Source organism: Geotrypetes seraphini, chromosome 8 (assembly GCF_902459505.1).
Source record: "Geotrypetes seraphini chromosome 8, aGeoSer1.1, whole genome shotgun sequence".
NCBI lineage: Eukaryota > Metazoa > Chordata > Amphibia > Gymnophiona > Dermophiidae > Geotrypetes > Geotrypetes seraphini.
In genome coordinates this window covers 133,752,697-133,765,354 of record NC_047091.1, presented here as the reverse complement: position 1 = coordinate 133,765,354, position 12,658 = coordinate 133,752,697, and the positions used below count along the sequence as shown (strand labels likewise).

The window sequence follows — 12,658 nt, the reverse complement described above, 5'->3', positions numbered from 1 at the left end:
GGCAGCTACTTGTAATCTGCCTTGGAATTTTTTTTTCCTTTGGTTGAGAGGGGTGCAGAGGAGGTAAATGGGAGATTTGCGTTCTTACAAATGATGGTGTGTGAGATCTTGTTTTGTGGGACCAAGTTAATGATTTAAAAAACCATAAGTGAAGGCAAAGATACACAAAATGTGTTTTAAGCTAAGTGTTTCCAAAGGTTTGAAACCGGATGAGGTTAAGACTAGTTTCTTTAAGGGATATTAGTGCTGGCCTGGAGTGCACAGGCCACACCACCTTGCAGGCAATTATTACTCAAAACATACACATTATGTGGTTCTGTATTTGCCCAGACATGTTATCTCCCCCCTTCAGCCCCTTACTCAGGTTTGAAATGTGCCATAATTATTTAATAAATCAAGTATATTTAACTCCTGTGTCTGAACTGATTTTCTGTCTGTACTTGTCCTGTAGAGCCAGGAACAAGTGGTATTGTTGGGAGGAAGTAAATAAAAGTGACACAAATCAACGAATCATTAGCACCAAACAGCTAAGATGTGCCATGCTGGATGTGACCAGGAGTCCCTCAAGCCCAAAATCCTGTCTTTAAAGGGCAGGGGTAATCCTATTCCTATTATGATCCCCCTAACTCTAGCTGGCCTTGAGGAATGTAACCAAATATTTTTACATTGCCGTTGACTCCTGGCCTTAGCTACATTGCTTCACACTATTTTATAGTTTGACTGGACCCTGTATATGAAGAGGATTCTGCCATTGTAGCCCTAGAAGTAGGGTTATCGGATTTTCTCTATTAAAAAGAAACAATTGGCTCTGCCCCCAGCCCCACACAAACCTCCCCAAGATCAGGACAGTGGCTGGAGAGCATTTACACATGTGCGGACATCGACATGATGACAGTACGTGTTTGCATATGACATCACCACATCAACATCTGCGCAGGCACTCTCCAGCTGTGGCCCTTAGGTTGCAGACTTCCAAAACACAGACAAACTGCTGGGTTTTGGAAATCTAAGAGGACATGTATCCCTATCTGGAAATAGTTCAGCCATATGCCCATTCAGCCCAAGCCTAAGATAGCGGCAGCAGGATGTCCTAATCTAGATCCTTGCATTCTGCTGGTTACCTTTGTCCTTCCATTTTCAGTTCAAGGTTCTTGTGCTTATACAGAGGAACTCCATTATATCTATCAGCGCTAATGCTCTTTTACAACCAACCCATTAGCCTCATATCCCCAATCCATGGCATCTTTCACTTCTCCCAGTACCCAAGCTCCATTTGACTCTACTCCTCATGCCCCTCATTTTGGGTCCTTGCACTGTAGGAGTCTCATCTTCATTCTGCACTTAACATTTATTCAGTCTTGCTTTTGCTACTTGAAATGTGATGCTTATTGACATCCCTATAAAGAGGACTGGATCATGTTCATCTTTCCTATGGAGCTCCTGGAGGTTTTTGACTTTTTCTCGGTTGCTGCTTTGCTGGAACCCTACTAAAAGCAGTATAGAAAGTACTAAATCAATACAACTGGCACTATGCTATCAAAGGAAGAACTATGTACTACTGTAAATACATCAGGGGCTGACATTGTCTTCTACCACCCACCCCAAGGGCCCTTAATTGATCAGGGCTCCTGGCTATTCCTACTGAATATACAGGTAAGAGTTTTGCATGTAAACCTCTCTCATGCATATTAACCCCTCCCCTCTCCACAAAAAAACACCTGAGCAGCAACTGGTAGCTATTGAGTGAGAAGCAAGACTAGGTTATTTCTCTCCTGGTGGTAGTTTGAGCCTGCTCTGGATGCTCAGGGGTGTACAATACTGTAGCCCTTCCAAAGGATCAAAACAGGGTAGTTAGCTCAGAGAATGGTCAATCATCTTGATTAGAACGTACATTAAAAAAAATATATATAAAACAGACCTTTTCAAATGCAAAGGAAGCATTAGGTGGAGGAGTAGAAGAGGCAAGTATAGACATAATCTAAAGCAGTGTTTTTCAACCTTTTTACACCTATGGACCGGCAGAAATAAAAGAATTATTCTGTGGACCGGCATCGGTCCGTGGACCAGCGGTTGAAGAACAATGGGCTAAGTTGTGGGCCAGACCCCGCCCATCTCTACCCAATCTCCACCCCAGACACTGCCCCCATAATAGTACTAATTGTACCTTGCACATCCCATGCCTCATCTGGAAGCCTTCCCTCTGACGTTGCAATGTCAGAGAGAAGGCTTCCGGTTCAGGCGCAGGATGCCCGTAGGAGCCACTGCCCGTGGCTTTGTGCACTGAATCACTGAGGAAGAGGGAGCTGGCTCGAAGATAATGCAGCATCGATCACACCGTGGACCGGCGGTTGAAGAACACTGTTTTGGGCCTGATGCACGTGCTGGCCCTGTGGACCGGCAGGAAATTTCTGTGGACCGGCACTGGTCCATGGACATGTGGAATTGCTAGGAGACCTAGAACATGTCTTTTGCTGGGTTGGTTGGTTGGTGTATATATATATATACATACACCAACCAACCAACCAACCAACCAACCCAGTAAAAGAAAAGAAATGGAAAGCTGACAAACTGGGGTGGAGAGATAGGGTATAAAAGCTATCTGTTTTAATTTTCTGTTTTTATACAGAGGAGCTCAGAGAAAGAGGAAGGGATAGTGTTCTTGTTGGTGTAGACGAAAAAGGACAGAGGCTTTTTATCTGTTGTGAGCAGGTGATTGAGGAGACAGCTTTAAGCAGAATCATATAAAATATGTATTTGCACTTATTTTAACATTTAAAACAATATATTATATACACACACTTTAGTTTTAAAAATGATGGTACAAAAGTGGACAACTTTGTACATAATTTGTTCTATTAAAAAAAACAAAAAAAAAAACCTTTAAAATTTTAAAATGTGTTATAAGTGATATACAAGTGACATGACAATTCAAAATAAGTAAAAAAAAAAAAAAAAAGTCAACACACACACACTCTCTCACTCACTCACTCTCTGTGCAGTAAGAATGAGACTTCCATCACCACAAGCAGGTTTTACACAGCTTTTCAAATATCAATCCTGCCATCCTGTTCTTCGTAATGGCAGTCCAGAGGAAAGGAGGGCCCTGGTATCATCAGAGTTTTGATGAAAGGTGGTATGAAAAAAAAAAAAAAAATACTTCAAAGCTAAAACCTTCAGTCTTTTTCCCTTCAGCTCAAAAGTGACCAAGCGCATCCAACCTGTCAGGCATGTTCAACCATGTGACAGCCTGCAGCCAAGGAACTGACAAGTGGCTAGTACAGCATGACCCTTCTGTAACAAAGCAAAACTGCCTCTTGTTTTCTTTCAAGCCTATTGCCAGAATTCTGGATTTGCCTCATTGTCCCTTCCTTGATGATGATCCAACAGCAGAGGCTCCAGTACGGAGAGCACATTTGGGCACATTCCATATGGAGCCAGTAGTGCCTGCAACAGGCTCAGCTCTTGGCTAAGCTCACGGGAGGTGCAACTGATTTCCAACGCAGAAACGGCCCTGCTCTCCAGCGCTTTTAACGTCCACATCAAGAAGACAGCCTTCACCAGAAGCACCGTGACTGCTGTGCACACTTTAGAACAGCAAAGTGCCCTCAGGACTAGCAGAAAATTACCATCTGCAATACAATATAAAGAGGCCAAGGTAGCTGAGCACCAAACCATTTCCTGTACACCCCTCCCTCAGAAAAGGCTCTGAGGATAGACCCCCCTGAAAAAGCCAACATGTAACATGAAATTGAAGGGTAAACAACAGAAAACAGAAAAAAGTACAGGTAGGGAAGGCAGGAAGTGAGACCAGAAGAAGGAGAATGTGGGAGTGTGTGATGCAGTGGTTAGAACTACAGTCTCGGTATCCTGAGGTTGTGGGTTCGAATCCTGCTCCTTGTAACCCTGGGCAAGTCACTTAATTCTCATTGCCCCAGGTACATTAGATAGAGTGGGAGCCCGAAGGGACAGTTAGGGAAAAATGCTCAAGTACCTGAATAATTTGTAATCCGCATAGAATTGTAGGATATGCGGAATAAGAAAAAAAAAAAAAAAAGGTGAGCCGAGACCGGAGTGAGCAGCAACTAGGAGATGCTGAAGAGGTGAGTGGTCTGAGAGGTGCTAGTGTCCAGGACAATCTGCATCTTGCCACATGCCACTGTCTGCACTATTACACTAGAAAGAACAGGCAGATGAGAGATTGGGTGTGGTTCTCATCTATGCCAGTATGGTGGGCGGGACACTAAGGAATCCATAATTGCACAAGAAGAAGTTGGGCAAGGTAGCGCCTTGATGGGCCTTAGATAAAGAAGGAGAGAAATATGCTGCGCTTAATGGATCCCTGATGCGGTGTGGATGAAGGTGTGTGTATAAACACTACACATAAGCAGACTGTGCTGCCAGAGTATATAGGAATTGCGCAGCCCAGTCTGATGGAATGGGATCACTGGAGAGTGGATACTACTTACCTTGGCTCCACCACCTCTTGCAGCAGTGCAGCTGGTACACAACACTGGCACTTGTGTCTTTTATCCAGCGTTCCAGGTATGCACACAGCTGGACAGACTCAGGAATCCTCTCCACTAGCTGAAGCAGGAAAGGCAGTAACACACAGGAAAAGATGGCAGTTTCTGAAGAAACATTGGGCTCATCCTGTTCATACAGGCTGACTCTGCAAAGAAACAGCTTTGTTAACAAGTGACTGTTCACACATCCCTGCCCAGTGCTTGTGTACTATGGGCTAGATGCACTAAAGATACCGACTGGATTGCTGTTGGCTGATTCTCCAGTAGTGATCGATGCACTATCAAGTTTGCATGCAAATTATTTGCACAGAGCCACTCTTACCGACAGGTCTAACCAGTCATAAGAACATAAGAATTGCCGCTGCTGGGTCAGACCAGTGGTCCATCGCGCCCAGCAGTCCGCTCATGCAGCGGCCCCCCAGGCAAAAGACCAGTGCCCTAACTGAGACCAGCCCTACCTGCGTATGCTCCGGTTCAGCAGGAACTTGTCTAACTTTGTCTTGAATCCCTGGAGGGTGTTTTCCCCTATAACAGCCTCTGGAAGAGTTTTCCAGTTTTCTACCACTCTCTGAGTGAAGAAGAACTTCCTTACGTTTGTACGGAATCTATCCCCTTTTAATTTTATAGAAAGTGCCCTCTCGTTCCCCCTACCTTGGAGAGGGTGAACAACCTGTCTTTATCTACTAAGTCTATTCCCTTCAGTATCTTAAATGTTTCGATTATGTCCCCTTCTCAGTCTCCTCTTTTCAAGGGAGAAGAGGCCCAGTTTCTCTAATTTCTCAATGTACAGCAACTTCTCTAGCCCCTTTACAATTTTAGTCGCTCTTCTCTGGACCCTTTCGAGTAGTACCGTGTCCTTCTTCATGTATGGCAACCAGTAGAATGGGAAGATCTGATGGGCTATGGCCCTTATCTGCCGTCATCTTCTATGTTTCTATGTTTCAGTGCTGGACACAGTATTCCAGGTGAGGGCGTATCATGGTCCGATTCAGCGGCATGATAACCTCCTCCGATCTGTTCGTGATCCCCTTTTTAATCATTCCTAGCATTCTGTTCGCCCTTTTCGCCACCGCCGCACATTGCGTGGGCGGCTTCATTGACTTGTCGACCAATACTCCCAAGTCTCTCTCCTGGGGGGGGGGGTGTCTCTCCAAGTACCGCCCCGGACATCCTGTATTTGTTTTTTCTGATCGCTAAAACCCCCTTTTTTTGGGGGGAGGGGGAATAGCCAAGTGATGTTACTGCATCAACCACTTGGCTACTTTATATGGGGTTTTAGCTAATTTGCACGGCCAGATCGGAAAATGGGCGATTGAGGAGGGAAAAAAAAACACGCGGTGGGCCGTTTTTATGCATCAGGTCGGTAAAAGCAATCGTCGCTAAAGCTGTGAAAACAAGTTTAGTGATGATTGCTGACTTTAGTGCATCTAGCCCTATGACAGACCCAATACATCATAATGGGAACCATCCCCATGTCCTAGATACAGGGTAATGAAGAAAGAATTACATGGGGAAAGCCGAGAGGCCAATGGGCTTCCAATGAAGAGCCAGGAGAATAAGCAATTGAAACAGTTTATTATGTAAATCCACAAAGATTGTGACCCGACGCAGCACCGTGTTTTGGTGTATGGCATGCCTGCCTCAGGGGTCAAAAACACTTTCTGAGTCAGACCTCATAAAAATCACCTCCACCATAATACCTTGGCTCTAAAGAAGATGTTCTAGAACACTGTTTCTCAACTCGGTCCTAGAGAACCCCCTTGCAGTCAGGCTTTCAGCATATCCACAATGAATATGCATGAAAGAAATTTGCAAATGATGGAAGCAGTATATGCAAATCAAGTTTATGCATATTCATTGAGGATACCCTGAAACCCTGACTGGCAAGGGGGTGCTCCAGGACCGAGTTGAGAAACACTATTTTAGAAGATCTACAAGGTTGTTTTAGTTCCCCACTTGTGTTGCTGTTGATTTTTATGAGGTCCGACTCAGAAAGTGTTTTTGACCCCTGAGTCAGGTGTGCCATACACCAAAACACGGTGCCGTAACGGGTCAGACGGGTCTTTGTGGATTTACATAATAAACTGATTCAATTTTCATTCTCCTGGCTTTTCATTGGAAGTCCATTGTTCAATCCCATTTTCTTCATCGCAAAGAATTACATGGGCAGAGAAAGCCTTCAGCACTGCAGAATTGAAAAACAGAGCTCTCAAAGCATGAGCGCAACAATTATCTGTCTCCAGAACAGTGACCTGGTCTCCTTATCTCGAGAAAGATATAGTGGCACTAGAAAAGGTTCAAAGAACAGCGACCAAGATGGTAAAGGGGATGGAACTCCTCTCGTATGAGGAAAGACTAAAACGGTTAGGGCTCTTCAGCTTGGAAAAGAGACGGCTGAGGGGAGATAGGATTGAAGTCTACAAAATCCTGAGTGGAGTAGAACGGGTACAAATTGATCGATTTTTCACTCAGTCAAAAATTACAAACACTAGGGGACACTCGAAGTTACAGGGAAATACTCTTAAAACAGGAGGAAATTTTTTTTTCACTCAGAGAATAGTTAAGCTCTGGAACATGTTGCCAGAGATGTGGTAAGAGCAGATAGAGTAGCTGGTTTTAAGAAAGGTTTGACAAGTTCCTGGAGGAAAAGTCCATAGTCTGTTATTGAGAAAGACATGGGGGAAGCCACTGCTTGCCCTGTATTGGTAGCATGGAATATTGCTACACCTTGGGTTTCGGCCAGTTACTAGTGACCTGGATTAGCCACCATGAGAATGGGCTACTGGGTTTGATGGACCATTGGTCTGACCCAGTAAGGCTATTCTTATAACCTGAAGTAGACACGTACCTGCTGTTTCCCAGGTTTGCTAGGATGCTACCAAGGTCCTCGGAGGGCAGGTACTGCAGGAAAAGCTGCAGGGTTTCTTCACCTTCCCAGAAATGCTCCACCAGAAGCTGCAGCAGGTACTCCTGACCCCTTCTGCTCTGCACATGAGCGTAGTCTGCAGGAGCCTCTCCCGACAGGTGAGGTGCAAGGCTGGCAAAGATTGAAGCTTCTTTCCGTACCAACTGATTCTGATCTTGCAGGAGTTTGATTCCCACACCAATCACTCTGCAATTACAATAAAGTTACTATAAGGAGGTATAAGGAGGATGGCGTGGAACTGGGGTTGAAGGTAGCAGATCATACACACAAGTGAAAAATAAGACATATACAGTATATTGCTGTTAGAAGAGTTATTCATTTTATCACTGTACTTCCAAAAGACAATAATTCTTTCTAAAGTGAGCTTCTATTTACAGGTATTTGTTCCTGTTAGTTTTTATTTGAAAAGTATGAAAAAGATCTGTATTTCTCTGTAGTACAGGTTCTATTGTTGGGCACATGTCAGACAGAAAACAAATATTATACTATTATTGATTATTGGCAATTGATATTTCCATAACCAAATAAACTGAAATACCCTGCTTCCAGTAACCACCACTTGCACTATCCCCCACTCCCATCCTAGCTCTCTTCCTGCATCTCTGCCAGTCTCAAACCTTTCACCCTGGCTTATTCTAGCACTATAGCAGCAGCTCTGATGAAGTGCCTTGCCCCTTTCTGTGTGTGTGGGGGGAGGCCCAGGCCCATTCACTGCTTAAAATTTGTGTCCCAGTATGGCAATTCTAATGTTCTTATGGGTAGGTAGAACCGAAGTGTCAACCATTATGCTGTAGCTTCTTTCAGGGTATGAGGTCTGCAGTTTGTTCACTGACCTGATTGAAAACAGAGAAGTTCGTTGGTCATGAATTTGAATCTGTGACCAACGGACTCTCCTTCCACAATTCAAATTTATGACCAACGGACTTCCCTGCTCTCAGTCAGGTAAACTGCTATAGCACTTCGGTTTTTAGCAGTATATTAAGTACTAAAATCAAATCAAATTATGTAAGCCCTATGGCAGTTGGAAGCACCTGTGCCTAACAGCACATGCACATAGGGAGTCAAAATTCAACTGGTTGTGCTCAGTATTTTGCTGCCACCAGAATTATTCCTAGATATTCAAGGTTGGGCCTTTGCTGGGCTTTGGCATAGAGTTCCTGGTTCCAGCCAATATTCAACATTTAACCAGCTGTGGGTTAATTCATAAAGATTGGACAGACTTATGTGGGCCTATTTATGTGGTTACCTTGGACTGTTAAGTACTGAATAACAAGTGCCAACTCCACTTCCAAAACACCTCCCACAATAGCTGGTTTCAGTTCAGCACAACCTGATTAAGTGTCACTGAAAATGTCCAGTTAGCCCCAAACAGGTCATTTAACTGGCCAGGAACCATTTCCGGCCAGTTAAATTACATGGAATATTGACCCTTAACACACTTTAGTAAAAAGGCTCTTTGTCATTGGTGATCAACTAAAGTCTGAAAACAAAAGCCCTATTCATATATCAAGCCCTTGAGGGAGAAAGGAGAGAAAAGGCATGTGGTAGATTATACAGAGGGTTTTATTAAAGAGCAATTATACTCTAAATCCATAGCAGGCTCACAAAACGTTAAGCGAGCTGTGCCAGATCTGCCTGCAGTGGAAGAGATTGCGGGGGGGGGGGGGGGGGGAAGCAGGATAGAAGATGTCATCTCAGGAGATACCTCACAGCCAGTGATGATAGTGGTGTAGAGGCCAAACAGTTTAGGGCCCTCTGTATCACACTGCTTCCAGCCAACTTTAGGGCTCTTGCTGCCGAGGCTCTGAGAGCTTCACAAGAGCAGGGATCACTGTACACCACCAACACCCTGCTCCAGCGCTCCAGTAGCGAAATGTCTTCTGTTTCCCGCCTGCACACAAAAACAGCAAGGTAGAATCATGGCATCAGCCCCCCACCATACATATGGCAATAAGAAACAGGAACTGATGGCCTCAGGACTTACTCCTGGAACAGAAGCAAACTCGTAACACAAAGCGCATGTCCCTGCAGGTCAGAGCCTGGAAAGCCAGATTCCAGAAGAGTCATCAGGAGGGTCACAGACTCCTGCATCTCATGAGCAGTGCAGATACGGTGGAGAGAGAGATACGACTGTAGAAAGAGTGTCAGGCTTGTTCTGCTACTTGGCGAATGCAGCACAGATGTCAGCAACTCCTGAGTGTTATGGAGAGATAGCACAGAAGTCGCAAGTTCCTAATACATTGTCACTAAAACTGTCACTGGGAATCAGGCAATAAATACAGGCAAAATGAACTATAACTGTGTCCACAACATCTTCTGCAGTTCTTCATCCCTTCCCCATCAGCACCATAAAAATTACTGTGTATCCAAGCCAACATGCGAAAAGAGACAAGATAGTCACCTGTAGGGTTCTGCGCACAGCTGCTTCTAAGCCTTGATCCATCTTGCTGTCAGCATGCTCAACCACCCACCTCAGGACTGCCAGCTGCACATCTGGGTCCCCAGCCCTCAACAGTTGGCAGACCTGAACATATCTCTCTGGTGACAGTGCCTTCTTGCAAAGGAAGCGAGCAGCAAGCTGATGAAATACAGCCAAACCCACCTGTGGAGAGTCAGAGAGAGCATGAGTCTGACCAGTCCCTGCCCTGCACATGAAACCCAGCCCACCCAGGGAAATGCTGAAAGCACACGAGTGTAATTTGCCATCACCCCACACATGCAACCAATCTCACGTGAAGAAGCAACAGCCCAGAAACAAATGCAACACCTGTAGAATACTTGGCAATCCTTCCTGGCAGGGTAAGAATTTGCTGCCACTCCACACCTGAATCTAATAAAAAGGAGGCAGCCTCGGAATAAAGCTGGTATATTGAAATGGTGGCAAGTAAATAGATTACTGAAAACGAGATAGGCATAGGTGTTTTCTCTTCACCAAAGTGGATGCAAGGATGAGTTTAAAGAAACTTCAGGCCAGTTAGTCTTACCTCGGTGCTAAGTAATTAGTGGAAACACTGCCAACCCAGAGGAGTGACAGTGGGAGACGGCAACACTTGAGAACTGGCCTGTATTTACAGGGTCTGCATAGCGCTCCATCTTAAGTTTCAGGACAGACCCAGGGGAGGTAGGGTAGCGCTGACAGCGGTCTGGAAGAGGGGAAGGAATAGGTTGGGAGATGCTGGCAACTTAGAAGATGGGGGAGGGGAAGATTCACCTAGGGCAGGGGTAGGCAATTCCGGTCCTGGAGAGCCACAGGCCGGTCAGGTTTTCAGGATATCCACAATAAATATGCAGGAGATAGATTTGCATCTCAAGGAGGCATTGCATGCAAATCCATCTCATACATATTCATTGTGAATATCCTGAAAACCTGACCTGCCTGTGGCTCTTGAGCATGGGTCCCCAAAGTCCCTCCTTGAGGGCCGAATCCAGTCGGGTTTTCAAGATTTCTCCAATGAATATGCATTGAAAGCAGTGCATGCACATAGATCTCATGCATATTCATTGGGGAAATCCTGAAAACCTGACTAGATTCGGCCCTCAAGGAGGGACTTTGGGGACCCCTGCTCTTGAGGACCAGAATTGCCTACCCCTAACTTAGGGTGTTTGATACCCTTGAGCTGACCCTACTACAAAGTTTGGGCTGGGGGTGGAAAAGCCAATAGCTGTTAAATCAGAGAGACTTTAGAGGGAAGGAAGAGATGTCATTAGTTTAACTTGGTCCTGCACATGAAAGTACCTGAATACACACCGTGTAAGTTCGGGGTCCATTTCCTTATTCTTTCTTGCTAGAAATCAATTATATTGATCACCATCCATATTAAATAAGCCATTCCACTTGAAACCAAGACAATTCCTTGGAGAATGGGGAAGGAGGGTTGTTACTGTGCTACTGCTGACTTATCAGAGCCATAAAAGAAATTCAAAACCCACTCAACCGTCTGAGAAGGGGAGGAAGAGGCTGGTTGTGCAATGTGCAGAGATCTACTCCATAAGCCTGAGAATTAGCTTCCAAGTGCCACATTATACGTCGTATGAGGGGTTCTCAATCCCGTCCTCGGAACACACCCAGCCAGTCACATTTTTAGGATATCCAAAATTAATACGCATGAGAAATATATTCACTATAGGTATCTTGAAAGCCTGACTAGGTTGAAAACCCCTGCTCCATACCATGAGCTTCTATTAGCTACTCCAGTAGGGATGAGAAAGGGGGGTGGGAGAGTACAAAAACACTTAAATCCAAAGCAATGAAACACACAAGCGAACTTCTGCTGCTGAAAGACAAGACTAAGTCTAGAGAGTTGCTAGTCGTGCATTTCAGGGAATCTTTTCTATGGCTAAAACAATTGATTTCCAAACCTGTTCTTGGAGGAAACTCCAGCCAGTCAGGTAGTCAGGTTATCTACAATGAATATTCATGAGATTGATTTGCATACACTGCCTCCTTGGTATACAAAGATAGAACAATCTTTGTATACCAAGGAGGCAGTGTATGCAAATCAATTGATTTCCAAACCTGTTCTTGGAGGAAACTCCAGCCAGTCAGGTAGTCAGGTTATCTACAATGAATATTCATGAGATTGATTTGCATACACTGCCTCCTTGGTATACAAAGATAGAACAATCTTTGTATACCAAGGAGGCAGTGTATGCAAATCAATCTCATGAATAGTAATGTATTTAGATAAATTCAGTACAGTATACTACAAGATAATCAATCAGGCTTCGGGCCTGGTTTTAGTACAGAAACAGTTATTGCATCATTACTAGACTTTCTTCATAGTCTGTTCAGTCAAGGCACAAGTGCTCTAGTTTTGCAATTAGATTTAAGTAGTGCCTTTGATCTAGTTGATCATATTATTCTGACTGACTGCTTGGAGTCAACTGGAATTTCCGGTAATGTGTTGAAATGGTTTCAGGGTTTTTGGGTAAACGATCGTATCAAGTCTACAGTGATAATAAGCAATCCCGCAGTTGTGGAGTTCCGCAGGATTCTCCTTTATCTCCTACTTTGTTTAACATTTACATTGCCTCTTTAGGGAACTTACTGCAAAGTTTAAAAGTAAAATTTTATATAGAAACATAGAATATGACGGCAGAAAAGTCTGCCCACTCGAATAACCCACCCCCCTAAGCACTTCCTCAAAGTGAACCCACATGTTTATCCCATTTATTCTTAAAATCTAGCACATTGCTGGCCTCTACTACT

General features: G+C 44.4%; 1 protein-coding gene across 1 annotated transcript in view; it reads right to left on the bottom strand.

The window, feature by feature from the left end:
• Positions 1-2,700: 2,700 nt before the first annotated feature.
• Positions 2,701-12,658, bottom strand: part of LOC117365839 (thyroid adenoma-associated protein homolog) — a 56,767-nt gene continuing 46,809 nt past the window's right edge. Inside the window, exons 26-31 of the mRNA XM_033956727.1 lie at positions 9,851-10,051; positions 9,434-9,642; positions 9,155-9,340; positions 7,372-7,635; positions 4,467-4,669; positions 2,701-3,629 (exon numbers count right to left, since the gene is read on the bottom strand). Of these exons, the coding sequence (XP_033812618.1) occupies positions 3,331-3,629; positions 4,467-4,669; positions 7,372-7,635; positions 9,155-9,340; positions 9,434-9,642; positions 9,851-10,051 (1,362 nt within the window). The 3' untranslated portion in view covers positions 2,701-3,330. The remainder of the gene's footprint in view (positions 3,630-4,466; positions 4,670-7,371; positions 7,636-9,154; positions 9,341-9,433; positions 9,643-9,850; positions 10,052-12,658) is intronic.